General features: G+C 45.2%; 1 protein-coding gene across 1 annotated transcript; it reads right to left on the bottom strand.

Annotated features, from left to right (window-relative positions):
* Window positions 1-9,822: 9,822 nt before the first annotated feature.
* On the bottom strand, window positions 9,823-15,220 carry LOC110509640 (alpha-2B adrenergic receptor). The gene has a single exon (XM_021590648.2). The coding sequence runs from the start codon at window positions 13,616-13,618 to the stop codon at window positions 11,972-11,974; it is 1,647 nt and encodes a 548-aa protein (XP_021446323.2). The 5' UTR covers window positions 13,619-15,220; the 3' UTR covers window positions 9,823-11,971.
* Window positions 15,221-15,469: the final 249 nt, after the last annotated feature.

The raw sequence follows: 15,469 nt of genomic DNA, 5'->3' as shown, positions 1-15,469 counted from the left end.
GACGATTTTTTTTTTTTTATCTCAGCAAATTGTGGTGACTATACATTATTTAAACTGGTTTAATAATAAAAAACCCATCCTGTGAGATACACACTTTGAACTGGCAAGGCAATGAAAGGACTGTGTCCATACACACACACACACACATACACACACACACACACACACACACACTTTGCCATCTGGTACATTCACACACACATAACATTGAGGCAATCTTGGGCTTGTCCTCATACCCTAGCATCTAGGTCACTGATGCCAAACAACCATCATGTTGCTGGCCCGGCCTCCTTTTTAACCACACAATTGAATATACTAAGTATTGAAGCAGTAGAGAGTACTGTGTACAAACCAGCAGCGGAAGAGAGAGAGTGATGCTCCTCACGTTCTCATCCCTTCAGCACAATTATTAATATTACAGCCAAATGAAGCCTATACATCCTGTTTCCACAGCACTGCCAAGACTGAGACGACCATATACCCATGTTCCTAAAAACATGCGCGCGCGCACACACACACACACACAAACACACGCCTATCCCAAAACACACACACACATGTCCCTGAAAATAAACATACATGCCCTTGTCCCAAAACACACACACCATTTCACACACATCTCACAGACACTTCCCACTGGGCACAGACGTCAATTCAACATCTATTCCACGTTGGTTCAGTGTACTTTCATTGAAATTATTTGGAAACAACATCGATTCAACCAGTGTGTGCCTAGTGGGTGTCAGTAACCCACACACTCACCTACCATTTCAGTCTTAGTGTAACATACCCATACTAACGGATTCATGGAAATAGTCCATAGATCTTAACCTAAAGCAGAGAGATTTGTAAAGATGCACTGAAGCATGGTACTGCATGACACACACTTAGTGAAACACATCAAATAAACACCTTCGGTGCATTCATTTCTACAATAATCTGAAAGGCCACACACATCAAAAACAGGACAGTCCAGATACCCTTCCTGGCCTATGTCTGAGGGTCGAGAGAGAAAGAGGAGAAAAGAGAGAGTGAAATAAAAATGACCAAGATCCTTTTTTTTTTAAAGCACACAACAGTCAGTCAACATGTGGCGAAATCCTGCACGGCGCCTTCACCATGCGCTGCCACTTTAAGAGCGCATCAGCAGTAAGGAAGGAGGAAATAAAGACAGCTCTTTCAGCTCTCTGGGGAGGAGCTCTTGGTTGGCGCGACAGTTTGATTGTGTGTGCAATGCTGCAGATGTCCTTGTTTATTTTCAGCATGTGTAGTTTATAAAGTGTTTAACTCAATCATCGGTTTGACATACAAACCAACCAACTATTGGACGGTCAGACAGGACAACTGCAAGCCTGAAGGCCACAGCTAAGATCTCTCTTGCGCTCTCCCTCTCTTTCTTCCCTCTATCATTCCAGTGCTATACACTGCAGCAGACGTTCTATTTTTCAAATGCACTTCCCGTTTATGTTCATTAGAGCTGGACTATTATTGCCCAGACAGAATTATTTGGGTGGACATTATAGTTAAAAGGGAGGTTGCTTGCAAGTTGTGTATTGTTATTTGAACTGTATTGAGGTGGGCTGTACTAATGACATGTGGCCGAGAAGATTTTTTATCTTTTCTTATGAAGTTGCTGTTCAATTGCTCTGCCATTATTATTATTATTGTAGGAGGTATTCTTGGTGGGGTTACCCCTGTGCTGTGATGTGGGTTTTATAGGGTGTGTATTCTCTTTTCTCTCTCCTGGCTATCTGGTAAACAGGCTGGTAGTGGTACTCTCTCTCTATTCTACTCTTTTTCCTTTCGGCATGGTTAATACCTGCCTGGCGCCCTAACAAAATCTTTCTTTACCCCTCGCTAATAAATACCGCTACAAACATAATGCTTTTCTACAAACAGTGCATTCGTAAAGTATTGGGACCCCTTCCCCTTTTCCACATTTTGTTACATTTCAGCCTTATTCTAAAATTGATTAAATTAACTTTTCCTCATTGATCTACAGACATACCCCATAACAACAAAAGAGAACAGGTTTTCAGACATTTTTGCACATTTATTAAAAATTAAAAGAGAACCTATTTACATAAGTATTCAAACCCTTTGCTATGAGACTTGAAATTGAGCTAAGGCGCATCCTGTTTCCAATGATCATCCTTGAGATGTTTCTACAACTTGATTGGAGTCCACCTGTGGTAAATTCAATTGATTGGACATGATTTGGAAAGGCACACACCTGTCTATATAAGGTCCCACAGTTGACAGTGCACGTCAAAGCAAAACCAAGCCATGAGGTCGAAGGACTTGTCTATAGAGCTCCGAGACAAGATTTTGTCGAGGCACAGATCTGGGGAAGGGTACCAAAACATTTCTGCAGCATTGAAGGTCCCCGAGAACACAGTGGCCTCCATCATTCTTAAATGGAAGATGTTTGGAACTTCCACTCTTTCTGCAGCTGTTCGCCTGGCCAAACTGAGCAGTCAGGGGGAAAGGACCTTGGTCAGGGAAGGGACCAAGAACCCAATGGTCACGCTGACAGAGCTACAGAGTTCCTCTGTGGAGATGGCAGAACCTTCCAGAATGACAACATCTCTGCAGCACTCCACCAATTATGCCTTTATGGTAAAGTGTCCAGATGGAAGCCACTCATCAGTAAAATGCACCTAACAGCCCACTTGGAGTTTGCCAAAAGGCACCTTAAATGAAAAACAAGATTCTCTGGTCTGATAAAACCAAAATGTTACTCTTTGGCCTGAATGCCAAGCGTCATGTCTGGAGGAAACCTGGCACCATCCCTACGGTTAAGCATGGTGGTGGCATATGTTTTTTAGCGTCCTGGAATAGGGGTGTCATGACTGTCCTTGTAAGGATCCGAATGGGTGAGATCAGCTTGGCAGTAACCAGATTTTCTCTCACCTACAGAAAATGGGAGGAGGGATCTGCCGTGGGGGTTGACACCTCAGGAACGGAGATCCAGAGAACTTCCCTCTCCAATTCGCTATTCATCTTTGTCTCCAGAGTTTCCCGCCAAAAATAAATATGACGCAGTCCACGCAAAACTAGATAAATCTGACGAGTTATCTACAAACAGGGGCGCACAACTTAACATGCATGTTGCTTTGATGAACAACTCTCAAAGCAATAATGTTCTAGTCCAAATGCTGCCGAGCAAAGACGATCAGTTAATGAACTCAATTACCAAGTTGGGTGACAAAACAGTGGAACTCATTGAAGTCGCTGACCAAATGATTGATGAGAGAACCGAAGTGAGAGACGGAAAAATTGATCTCCAAGCAAGCAGAGGAAATCTCATTGCTGAATCTCTTGCTCCTCTCTCGCTCCTCACTCAACCTCTATCTGTAAACCATGACATATAAGTATGAGGCTGAACGGAGCCAGTGCAACACTCACGTGTCTAAACTAAGTACTCTAAGCACCCAAGTGGACTCTGCGATGAAGTAGAATACTTCCCTTAGGTACCATCTGGAGGAATTCCAGAATGGTCACGCGCTACAACGTGACTACCCAAACAAGCAACCAAGTTCACAAACGGAGCTCAGTACACAAAGGAGTGAAGACGACAGAAGGTTTCAGACTTTGCCTCTCAGGTGTCCCCCAGTCTTCTCCTCTTGGCCATTCGGCACAGAGTAATATGGCATCTTCTCGCCAACAAAACCAAAGCTTGGCTTCTCCTCTTGGCCTTTCAGCCCAAGTTTCCCCACAGGATGAAGCCAACCTTCTCCGCGCTCTTGGCACGGAATGCCTTGACAAAATTGTCAAAAACTTCTGCACCTTTGACCCCGTTCCAGGGAAGCCAAACGACACTCGGCAGACATAGACAACGCCTTGGATGGCTACCCGAACACTACGGGTACTGACAGGTTTTGCCTGCTGAAGCGAACATCGACTAGACACGTAAGAAGGTTCATCCGTCTACAACAGCAACACATGCAAAACAACTACACAACTTTCCACGGCTTTGAAAATAGAATTCAGGGCCTCCCGGGTGGTGCAGTGGTTAAGGGCGCTGTACTGCAGCGCCAGCTGTGCCATCAGAGTCCCTGGGTTCGCGCCCAGGCTCTGTCGTAACCGGCCGTGACCGGGAGGTCCGTGGGGCGACTCACAATTGGCCTAGCGTCGTCCGGGTTAGGGAGGGCTTGGTCGGTAGGGATGTCCTTGTCTCATCGCGCACCAGCGACTCCTGTGGCGGGCCGGGCGCAGTGCGCGCTAACCAAGGTTGACAAGTGCACGATGTAGCCTCCGACACATTGGTGCGGCTGGCTTCCGGGTTGGATGCGCGCTGTTAAGAAGCAGTGCGGCTGGTTGGGTTGTGTATCAGAGGACGCATGACATTCAACCTTCGTCTCTCCCGAGCCCGTACGGGAGTTGTAGCGATGAGACAAGATAGTAGCTACTACAACAATTGGATACCACGAAATTGGGGAGAAAAAGTTTGAATTTTTTTTAAAAATAAAACAAAAAACAAAAAAAAACAAAATAGAATTCAGTGGTTCTGCAACTCACAAACACAGCTCGGAATTTTGACTTTAATTTATTTTGGGCAACAGACATACAACAAAGTGCACAGTGTGGACCCAGAGGATATCATTTGAAAGTATTCATTTAAACGCATGTCCCAAAGTGGTCCTCGATGGAATGAAGACCCACAAGCATAGGCTTCATTCAGCTTACTTTGGCCTACGTCGTTACAATCCAGATTAGTTTGCCAATCTCAGAACTCAGAGAGCTTGTGAGCACAGCTTTTAAGGCATCAAAAGTGGATCGTTTGGTCCCACTGATTTATTGGGAAAAACAACCAATAAGTAACCGTGCTGTCTCCACTGACCACACTGTCTTCTAATGCTGTCTGCAACACTATCATCCACAAGGAGTATCTGTTGACAGGACCCCTTGGGAAAAAATGTATTTCGACACCTCTTGATTACTCGTAACATCCAATCGGCAAACCTGATAGACTATCCTTTTCATGTTTTCGCAGAAAGATATCCTTGGCTCAGTTCACATGTACTGGAACGGTTTCCACACGTGGACGTTGTGGTGACTGGCAGGCCACGACAGCCACTGAGAGTTTTGAAGCACAAACACCAGGAGATTTGGTTGAAAGGTTTATAGCCAATTGACTAACGCGGCTGCTGGCAACTTGTACAAAGGGTCCAACCTATTCGCTGGTGGATGGGTCCCAAGACACAAAGGGGGGAATACTAGCCCAGACCCATGATGAGCCTCGTCGAGGCCAGTGGGAAAGTTGAGACTGCATGCAACACTGTACGAGGCCGCCTGATCAGGAAACAAATCAAGTTGTAAAATTCCCCATGAGATCAGAGAGGAGCATCTGAGATATCACTGAGGTGTCCACACTGGTCATAACAGTCCAGTGGACTCTGATGACGTCAGACTCATTCTGAACAGGTTGCGGCCTACCAGGATATTTGGTACTTCTTTCCCTTGCATATGAGCTTGTGTAAGCATAAATGCACTTGTACAATGGGACATTTAGTGAGGATTTATACTAGGATCATTTAAGGGCCCGAGCAAAATACCAGCCTTGGTAAAGTTGTAAATAGACCCTGAACCCCGAAGCCCCTTTGACTCTACAGCTACAGCTCACCAGTTTCTCCCCAGAGGTACATAGGTCATCTCTGTAGACTGTCCGAAGCTAGTGCCTTACAGCTGTAGACTTATCATGTAGTTATCAATTTAGGATAGTGCCTTTAGCACACACCGCTAATAAGGATCGCCCCCCCAGATTAGACAAAATGCCATGCTAGTAATTTAGCCAAGACCGTGGACGTTTATAGATGATTAAGGTGTGGAAACTATATTTTGTTTATCTTTTGTTTGTGTTCATTTTTCTTTCATTTTCTTTTACACTTAGGAAGTGATACTGCCACAAACAAGTTCCCCATACAACCACTAGTTAGTGTCACATGTAATGATGTATTGCATGAGTGTTGTGCGTTATTAATGTCTGTCTAAGTTGATGCCTGGACAACTGGACGACGGATCAGGAACGACGATCCAAAACCAGGAGATCCCCTGGCCAATCTTGTGGTGGTGTGCAGCTTGCAGGAATCCTACCAGGGTAAACCACCAGAGGGGTTCATGGAGCCCCAGGCCGAGGGAGATTGACAGTTATTTTGTATTTCTTCCATTTGCGAATAATCGCACCAACTGTTGTCACCTTCTCACCAAGCTGCTTCGCGATGATCTTGTAGCCCATTCCAGGTCTACAATCTTGTCCCTGACATCCTTGGAGAGCTCTTTGGTCTTGGTCATGGTGGAGAGTTTGGAATCTGATTTATTGCTTCTGTGGACAGGTGTCTTTTATACAGGTTACAAACCGAGATTAGGAGCACTCCCTTTAAGTGTGCTCCTAATCTCAGCTCGTTTCCTGTATAAAAGACACCTGGGAGCCAGACATTTTTCTGATTGAGAGGGGGTCAAATACTTATTTCCCTCATTAAAATGCAAATCAATTTATAACATTTCTGACATGCGTTTTTCTGGATTTTTTTGTTGTTATTCTGTCTCACTGTTCAAATAAACCTACCATTAAAATGATAGACTGATCATTTCTTTGTCAGTGTGAAAACGTACAAAATCAGCAGGGGATCAAATCGTTTTTTCCCCATCACTGTACACTATATGTACAAAGTCGCCATCCACATTTAATTGTCAGCCATAGTGCTAGTTTGACCACCAGAAGGCATCTTTGAGAAGCATTTGATAGTCTTCAATATTGGCTGTACTAGAGAATTTATATCCTTTTTTGTAAGAACTCAGTATTTGGGATTGATTTTAAGTACCACCGCATATGTTCAATTGGTCAGATTATCAGAATATAGTTCATTTCTCCCACATACTGATGTTCCCAGAATCTCTATGTTAACCAACGGGGTTTCAAATGTAACATCAGTAGGGTAGAGAGAGGAAAAAGGGGGGAAAAGGTATTTATGAGTGTCATAAACCTACCCCCAGGCCAACGTCATGACACGTCCCTTCTCGGAGTTCAATCTAGTCTACTATATCAAATTGTTTCCTGCAAACCCACACAGACTTGTTCCCTCCTATGGTTGTCAATATTTCTCTAACTTACTTTGAAGCACACACACATATTAGATGTTTCCTTTCAATTATTTAGCATTACCTCAATGAATGAATGCTTTGTACAAGTCTTCTCCAAATTGTTATTGCTTATCATATTCTGCAACATGTTTCATAATCTTCTACAACCCTAGCGGTTTCTCGCCTCCCTTGGTGGGGAAACCTCCTTCCTTTTATCAGTTTCACAGTTGTCACAATACATTGAGTGGTTGTTTTAACTTCTTAATTTCTCTTTCACTATTCAAGCGATCAACTCACTAATGGATGAAGATGCGCTCGGCAAAGGCCATCAGAATTGCTACAGAAAAAAGGAAGAAGACCAAGCATCCCATCGAAGCGGTTGGATAGCCTTTCTTTAAAGGAGCATCGTACAGAGGGGGCAACAGTAGAAGAGACGGGTCCGGATCCCTTTCAGACAATCAGAGCCTTACCGACGTACCGCTGAAACGCCCATCACCCTTCCTATGGAGCGCTGTTTCTGACAGAGATCCACGTCAAACGAAGGCATTTAAACATAAATACATTCATGATTTCTAAGTCCAAATGGGCTGCACTTCATGTGCAAAGTCTATGATTACTGTGAGAATAGTTTCTAAAATGTATCAATGGTAAAGTCTCTTTTTCTCGCTCTCTCTCTCTCTCTCCCACTCCATGTCGTTGTGTAAAAAGCCACCATATTGTGTCAGTCCACTAGGGACCTTTTCCTAATGTATTAAGTGTGTATGTTTATTCTGTGTTATTATTTAGTTTGCTAGTAAATAAATACTTACATCTATTTGTGTAGTACTGAATAATAAGTAAGGCTGGGGTTTTTGAAGATGCAGGAGGTTACGACTGTTACGAATGAGGTTATGATTAATACATTGACTGTTTTATGGATGTCAAATCAAATGTATTTATATAGCCCTTCGTACATCAGCTGGTATCTCAAAGTGCTGTACAGAAACCCAGCCTAAAACCCCAAACAGCAAGCAATGCAGGTGTAGAAGCACGATGGCTAGGAAAAACTCCCTAGAAAGGCCAAAACCTAGGAAGAAACCTAGAGAGGAACCAGGCTATGTGGGGTGGCCAGTCCTCTTCTGGCTGTGCCGGGTGGAGATTATAACAGAACATGGCCAAGATGTTCAAATGTTCATAAATGACCAGCATGGTCAAATAATAATAATCACAGGCAGAACAGTTGAAACTGGAGCAGCAGCACGGCCAGGTGGACTGGGGACAGCAAGGAGTCATCATGTCAGGTAGTCCTGAGGCATGGTCCTAGGGCTCAGGTCATCCGAGAGAGAGAAAGAAAGAGAGAATTAAAGAGAGCATACTTCAATTCACACAGGACACCAGATAGGACAGGAGAAGTACTCCAGATATAACAAACTGACCCTAGCCCCCCGACACATAAACTACTGCAGCATAAATACTGGAGGCTGAGACAGGAGGGGTCAGGAGACACTGTGGCCCCATCCGATGACACCCCCGGACAGGGCCAAACAGGAAGGATATAACCCCATCCACTTTGCCAAAGCACAGCCCCCACACCACTAGAGGGATATCTTCAGCCACCAACTTACCATCCTGAGACAAGGCCGAGTATAGCCCACAAAGATCTCTGCCACGGCACAACCCAAGGGGGTGCGCCAACCCAGACAGGAAGATCACATCAATGACTCAACCCACTCAAGTGACGCACCCCTCCTAAGGACGGTATGAAAGAGCCCTAGTAAGCCAGTGACTCAGCCCCTGTAATAGGGTTAGAGGCAGAAAATCCCAGTGGAAAGAGGGGAACCGGCCAGGCAGAGACAGCAAGGGCGGTTTGTTGCTCCAGAGCCTTTCCGTTCACCTTCACACTCTTGGGCCAGACTACACTCAATCATATGACCCACTGAAGAGATGAGTCTTCAGTAAAGACTTAAAGGTTAAGACCGAGTTTGCGTCTCTCACATGGGTAGACAGACCATTCCATAAAAATGGAGCTCTATAGGAGAAAGCCCTGCCTCCAGCTGTTTGCTTAGAAATTCTAGGGACAATTAGGAGGCCTGCGTCTTGTGACCGTAGCGTGCGTGATAGGTAAAGACCTTTTAGAGTTTAATTCGGGAGATGGTAACTCTTTAAACAACCACTCTCGTTGTGCCCCAAATTCCTAATTGTTACATGATTAATTTAATCGGGTAACAATTTAGGCACAGTTAGTTGATTAGATAAATTACAGTCATAAGATTAATGAAAGTAAAGTCACGACAAGAGACCTGAAAATAGCTGTGCAGCGACGCTCCCCATCCAACCTGACAGAGCTTGAGAGGATCTGCAGAGAAGAATGGGAGAAACTCCCCAAATACAGGTGTGCAACGCTTGTAGTGTCATACGCAAGACGTTTCGAGGCTGTAATCGCTGCCGAAGCTGCTTCAGCAAAGTACTGAGTAAAGGGTCTGAATACTTAGGTAAATGTCGTAAAATTCTACAAATCAGTTTTTGCTTTGTCATTATGGGGTCCTTCAACAAAGTACTGACTAAATGGTCTGAATAATGTGATATTTAAGTGTTTTATCTTTAATATGTGAGAAAACAACAACAGTTTTTGCTTTGTCATTAGAGGTTATTGCGTTTGGATTGATGAGGGAGAACATGTTTTTTTTTTAAATCCATTTCAGAATAAGGCTGTAATGTAACAATGTGGAAAAAGTCAAGGGGGTCTGAATACTTTCCAAATGCACTGTAAATACCGTAGAAGTTTTATTTATTGAATTTTGTACAATACACCAGCTTGTTCAGTCATGGACATTTATGAAAACACATAAATAAAGATAATATTATGGGTTTGTTGGTTCACACGGAATTAGAGAATATGCATTCATAGGCATGCATTCTGTAAAACATGCAACCACATACACACAAACACACACACACACAGAGACAGAGAGGATTCAGCATTGTCTTGTCTCCAGGTAGTGCCTGGGCAATTAGAGTCTGTTTTGTGTCTTTCATCCATTTCACAGAATAGCTTTAATATTTTTTCCTGCTGTAGTATTCCCATTCCGGTTTTCCCGTTGTAGCCCTAGGTGTGCACAGCGCTACCATGCTTTTCCCAGGAGGAGGTAGAATGTTCCTGGGATCACAGCAGAGGATACACTCCTCCTCATTGCTCTGGGTGGTGGTTAACTCCACAGGGAATATTGAGAGGAGAGGACACTCCATACATCACAACACAGAACACACACCCCAGGCTAGAGAGAGAGAGAGAGAGAGAGAGAGAGAGAGAGAGTGTGTGTGTGTGTGTGTGTGTGTGTGTGTGTGTGTGTGTGTGTGCGTGCGTGCGTGCGTGCGTGCGTGTGTGTGTGGTCTTGTGAGTTCCTCATGCTCTCATCTTTATCTCAGATATAAAAAAAAAACACCATTAGAGATTTCCTCTGTTCCAGTAAAACCCGTAGGCCATCACACAACGAACACACACTGTATTTAATAACTACTACTGCAGATCCTCTCTAAACCCAACATATTACATTACTGAGGCATTGGTCATATCAAAAACCCATATTTCACTTTTCATGTGTTTACATTAATTTCATACTTATATTAAACCATAAAGGTGCATTTCTGACACTGAACACAAGACACAAATACAGCTGGGTTGTCCCCTTTAAAACATGTCCGTCACAGTGTATGAGTTCACGACAGAGGCCAATCGTCATCCAAGGTGTAAAGCAACGCTTCCCAAACTCGGTCCTCGGGACCCCAAGGGGTGCACATTTTGGTTTTTGCCCTAACACTACACAGCTGATTCAAATGATCAAAGCGTGATGATTAGTTGATGACTTGAATCAGCTGTGTAGTGATAGGGCAACAACAACAAAAACGACACCCCTTGGGGTCCCGAGGACCGAGTTTGGGAAACACTGGTGTAAAGGATGTAATGTTCTTTGTCTGTCCTTGGACACCTGGACAAACTCCCTTCACACACTACAAGTTCTTGAACACAGAGAACTCCAGGAACACATTCTACTGCACACGTTCTACCACACATTCTCCTTCCCAATCTCTGTCCTTGCGGTGGACAGTACCTGGTAATGTCTAAGAACACTCTCCTGATACTGCATCCTTGTAGTTCAGAGTGGCCAGTCACAAGGCTAGAGGTAATGGCTGTGGGAATCCAGATATACAGACAGACAAATTATTCAACAGAGAGCAGCCTTGGTTTGCTTATAGAGAGAAAGATGCAAGCAGTGATATACTTAAGCAATAAGGCACGAGGAGGTTTGATATATGGCCGATATATCATGGCTAAAGGATGTTCTTATGCAAGACGCAACGCGGAGTGCCTGGATACAGCCCTTAGCCGTGGTATATTGGCGATATATCACAAACCCCCAAGGTGCCTTATTGCTATTATAAACTGGTTACCAACATAATTACAGCAGTGCAAATAAATGTTTTGTCATAACCATGATATACCACGGCTGTCAGCCAATCAGCATTCAGGGTTCGAACCACCCAGTTTATAATGTAAATTGAGCAACATGTCCTCATGACTGATGGCCCTGTTTTGTTCCGATCACTAAACAAGCTGTAACAGAGTTTTTTTTTTCAGGTATATTGCGTCTCTCCCTCCCCTCCTCTCCCACTGCCCCCAATGGGAAAATCAGAGCATCTTGATCTACTCCAGCATTCCATAGTTCAGCCTTTTGTTAATCTGATCTAACGGAATGTTCAGCAAAGGATGGACTCAGCAGATTGTCTGTGGTTTCTTACACAAGAAAGCTAAAATCTATCCTTACAGTATATCCACTCTGGAAGTCATTGTCCTTAGTGTCCTTACACAGCATATACTCTAAAATAAGGTGTCCCTTCTACAGTATCCACTCTAGAAGTTTGTCCCCTTGGTGTCCCTACAGAGGATCTTCTTGAAGGCCTTCCTGAAGTCCTGGTTGAAGATGGTGTATATGACAGGGTTCAGACAGGAGTTGCAGTAGCCAATCCAGAAGAAGAACTTGAAGAGGGGATCTGGGAGAGTGCAGGTCTCAGGACAGATGGCCTGCAGCGAGTATGAGAAGAAGAAAGGGAACCAGCAGATGACAAACACCCCGATTACCACAGCCAGGACAAACGTGAAGCGCTTCTCGCGATTCACCATGGCCTTGCGCCGAGACATTGGCGTGACCTGAGCCTTCCCTGGCCTGTCAAAGGCCAGCTCTGTGCTGGTGGGTGTGGCAACAGTATTTTTGAACTTGTGAGAGGTCAGAGAAGAGAGAGGTTGAATTTTTAACCCTGCACCTCCAGACTTTGACCCTCCATTATTCTTAACTGTCCTGTTCCCTCCCCACCCCTTTCTTTTTCCACTCATCTCTGCCTCTGCCTCGGAGCCAGAGCTGAAGCTGTCATCATTGGTGGTGTTTCTCTGTCTCTTCTCCTGTCTCTCACCCTGTCTGTGGGTCTCCCCAGGTTGGGTGTCTGCAAGGGGGAGTGTGGGGGAGAGAGCTATGGTGGGTGAGGGAGGCTGGGGTGAGGTGGGGACAGAGGTTGGTGAAGAAGGCTGGGTCTGGGGTTGTGGTTCAATCTGTGGGCCGGTAGGGGTCTTGGCCTGGGTCTCGCTCTGGGGAGGAGGAGATGAGGGGGAGGAGACAGGGAGACTCTTCGAAGGTACGGCATTCTTGGATTGTCCGTCTGCTTTCCCTCCCTCCCCTCTGTTGTGCTGTAGTTGGCTGAGAGGCTTGGGCTGGGGGCTAATGACAGGTCCAGGTTCGTGGGCTGTTGGAGTGTTGCTAGACGCGTTGCCGGGAGTTGTGTTAAGGTTGGGTTTTTCCCCTGGCGGACATCTTGTGTGTTGCTTGGCAATCTGGTAGATCTTGATGTAGACCCCGATCATGATGAGACACGGGGCGAAGAACGAGCCGATGGTGGAGTAGAGAATATACCAACGCTCGTTGTTCAGCTCACACACCTCCACCCCTCCCTCGCTCTTATCCAGGGAGAGGAGGGGAGGGAAGGAGATGGCGGCCGAGAGAAGCCAGACCACCACAATGGCCGCCTTGATGCGCGCGGGGGTCCGTTGGGCGCCATAGGACACGGGCCGGGAGATGGACAGGTAGCGGTCCAATGAGATGGCACAGAGGTGAGCGATGGAGGACGTGCAGAAGAGGACGTCCAACGCCAGGTAGATCTCACACCACAGTGAGCGGAACGCCCAGTATCCCTGGAGCTCATTGGCCAGCGAGAAGGGGATGATGAGGGTAGCCACCAGGATGTCGGCTGCGGCCAGCGAGACCAGGAAGAGGTTCTGTGGGCCGCGGAGCGAGCGCGAGGTCAGTACGGCGATGATGACCAGGATGTTGCCCACGATGGTGAGGATCATCATGAGGGTGATCGCGGTGGCGAACAACGCAGTGGCCTCTGGGGAATAGGGTGCGGTTCGCAGTACTGTCTGGTTGCAGGGGGTGGGCCCGAAGGTGAAGCTGATGTTCAAGTTCACCCTTGGCCCTGACAGGCATGTAATATCTGGGATCATGGCCATGGCGATGCCAGCTGAAGCTAGAATTTTGGAGAAAACTCAAACTCACAGGGACAGGGAATTCTGTTTAGAGTGAGTGAAGGCGAAAGAAGAGATAGGTTTCTGTTATCTGCTAGCTTAATCCCTTGAGGAAGACTTGTTGTCCAGTGAGAGTGCAGTAAATGGAGGGGCTCTGACGCAGAAACAGAGACATGGCTGTTGGGCTCAAGAGGCGTCCACTTGGAACTTTATGCACTAGATGATTGAATTAAAATGAGAGAGAAAAAAAAGATTGTACCGCTTTGCCCAAGGCATCACCGAGACTAACAACTTTTCCCGTGTGAAAATATAATTTTGTTCCTCCAGTCACGCACTTTCTCTTTCATGTCTCTTTTCAACATCCAGGTGCGGATATATCCACTAAATTGTTATTGGATATTCAAATAAATAATTACTTTATTAATCTCATTTAATCAGGCAATTAAATGACTAAGTATCTATTAACTAACACACACACCGCTGATGCTTGGATAGTTATTCTTCTGGGGAAAATTATTAAATTGCTTGAACAAGCGCTAGAAAAATGTGTCATCCAAACGTAGTGCTTGAAGCAGTAAAGGTCCTTCAGGCAATCCATAGACCGTGTTCTATTTAAATTAAATGCATTGAAGTAAAACGTCCTTAATTATAGCCTACCATGAAATCGGAACACTCCCCGAATCTCACCAGCGCAATGAAGCGCACCAGGACGCAGAGACGCATGGAATGATACTTGGGCTGATGAAATGCCTTTTAAAAAGTTGCTATTCATTCACATTCGTAGTGAAACCATATCACGCAGTAGAGACAGTTTGAAGATGTAAAAAGTCACCCAACAATCTGCGCTCCTCAGCTTCCATCTGTCCAAAAGGACTAGGTGCCGAAACGAGACCCGCACTGAGCCGTCATCGTCAATAAATAAGGAATGAGTCCGAGAAGACTTCAGCCACAAATATCAGATCAGTTAATTAAATTGTAGGGAGAGAAAAAACAAACATATTCCTTTATCTTTCGATTGTTTGATATAGAGTATAGGCCTATGCTTTATAGTTCCTCTGAGCGCTGTGAAAGACTGGAATAAAAAGGGTGATGACAACACCTCACTGATTACATGATGATAATGTAATCATATTTATCCCCATTATACTGAATTATTCCTCTCTTTTTTCCCGGTCTTTGATTATGCGCAACTCGACCAGGTCCACTTTCTGTCAATGACGCACCGATAACAATAAAGACGCACTTATTTCTGATTCAACTTAATTTTTCCTTCAATAGTGGTTGAATAATAAGCATCTCTTGCGTATCCAGTTTGATGTTACTTTTTCTTTCACAAAGACGCACCGGCTTCGTGCCCCGTCCAACTGAGCCCCGTTAACTGCCCGAGCCGGGTTAATAACCGCGCCTCGATCTCCGCCCGTCTAACAGAAATGATGTCACGCAGCGTCAGGCAGTGGACCCTGTGACCATCACTGAGACATACACTCTACACAAACACACGCTACACACACACGCCTACGATGCCAATGCAACCAGTGCGACACAGCCTGTTGAGGTGCAGAGTTGAGATAGCTGTATTGATCTGGCTGGTAGTGTGGTTTTAGATGGGATGGCAGCAGTGGAGGCTGCTGAGGGGAGGAAGGCTCATGATAATGGATGGAATAGAATGGCTGGAATGGAGTGAATGGAATAATATCAAGCATGTGTAGGATGCCAGTCCACGGACTCCATTCCAGCTATTCTTATGAGCCGTCCTCCCCTCAGCAGCCTCCACTGGAGGGCAGAGGGCATGAGAAAAAACATCATATCTTCCTCTCTGAGACAGAGGAGAGAGAG

Source organism: Oncorhynchus mykiss, chromosome Y, assembly GCF_013265735.2.
Source record: "Oncorhynchus mykiss isolate Arlee chromosome Y, USDA_OmykA_1.1, whole genome shotgun sequence".
Lineage (NCBI taxonomy): Eukaryota > Metazoa > Chordata > Actinopteri > Salmoniformes > Salmonidae > Oncorhynchus > Oncorhynchus mykiss.
The sequence above is the reverse complement of the archived record's forward strand: the minus strand, read 5'-3'. Positions and strand labels throughout refer to the sequence as shown.

Excerpts from the sequence above, each read along its gene's own strand:
- LOC110509640 (XM_021590648.2), bottom strand. The coding sequence starts at position 13,618 with ATGGCCATGATCCCAGATATTACATGCCTGTCAGGGCCAAGGGTGAAC.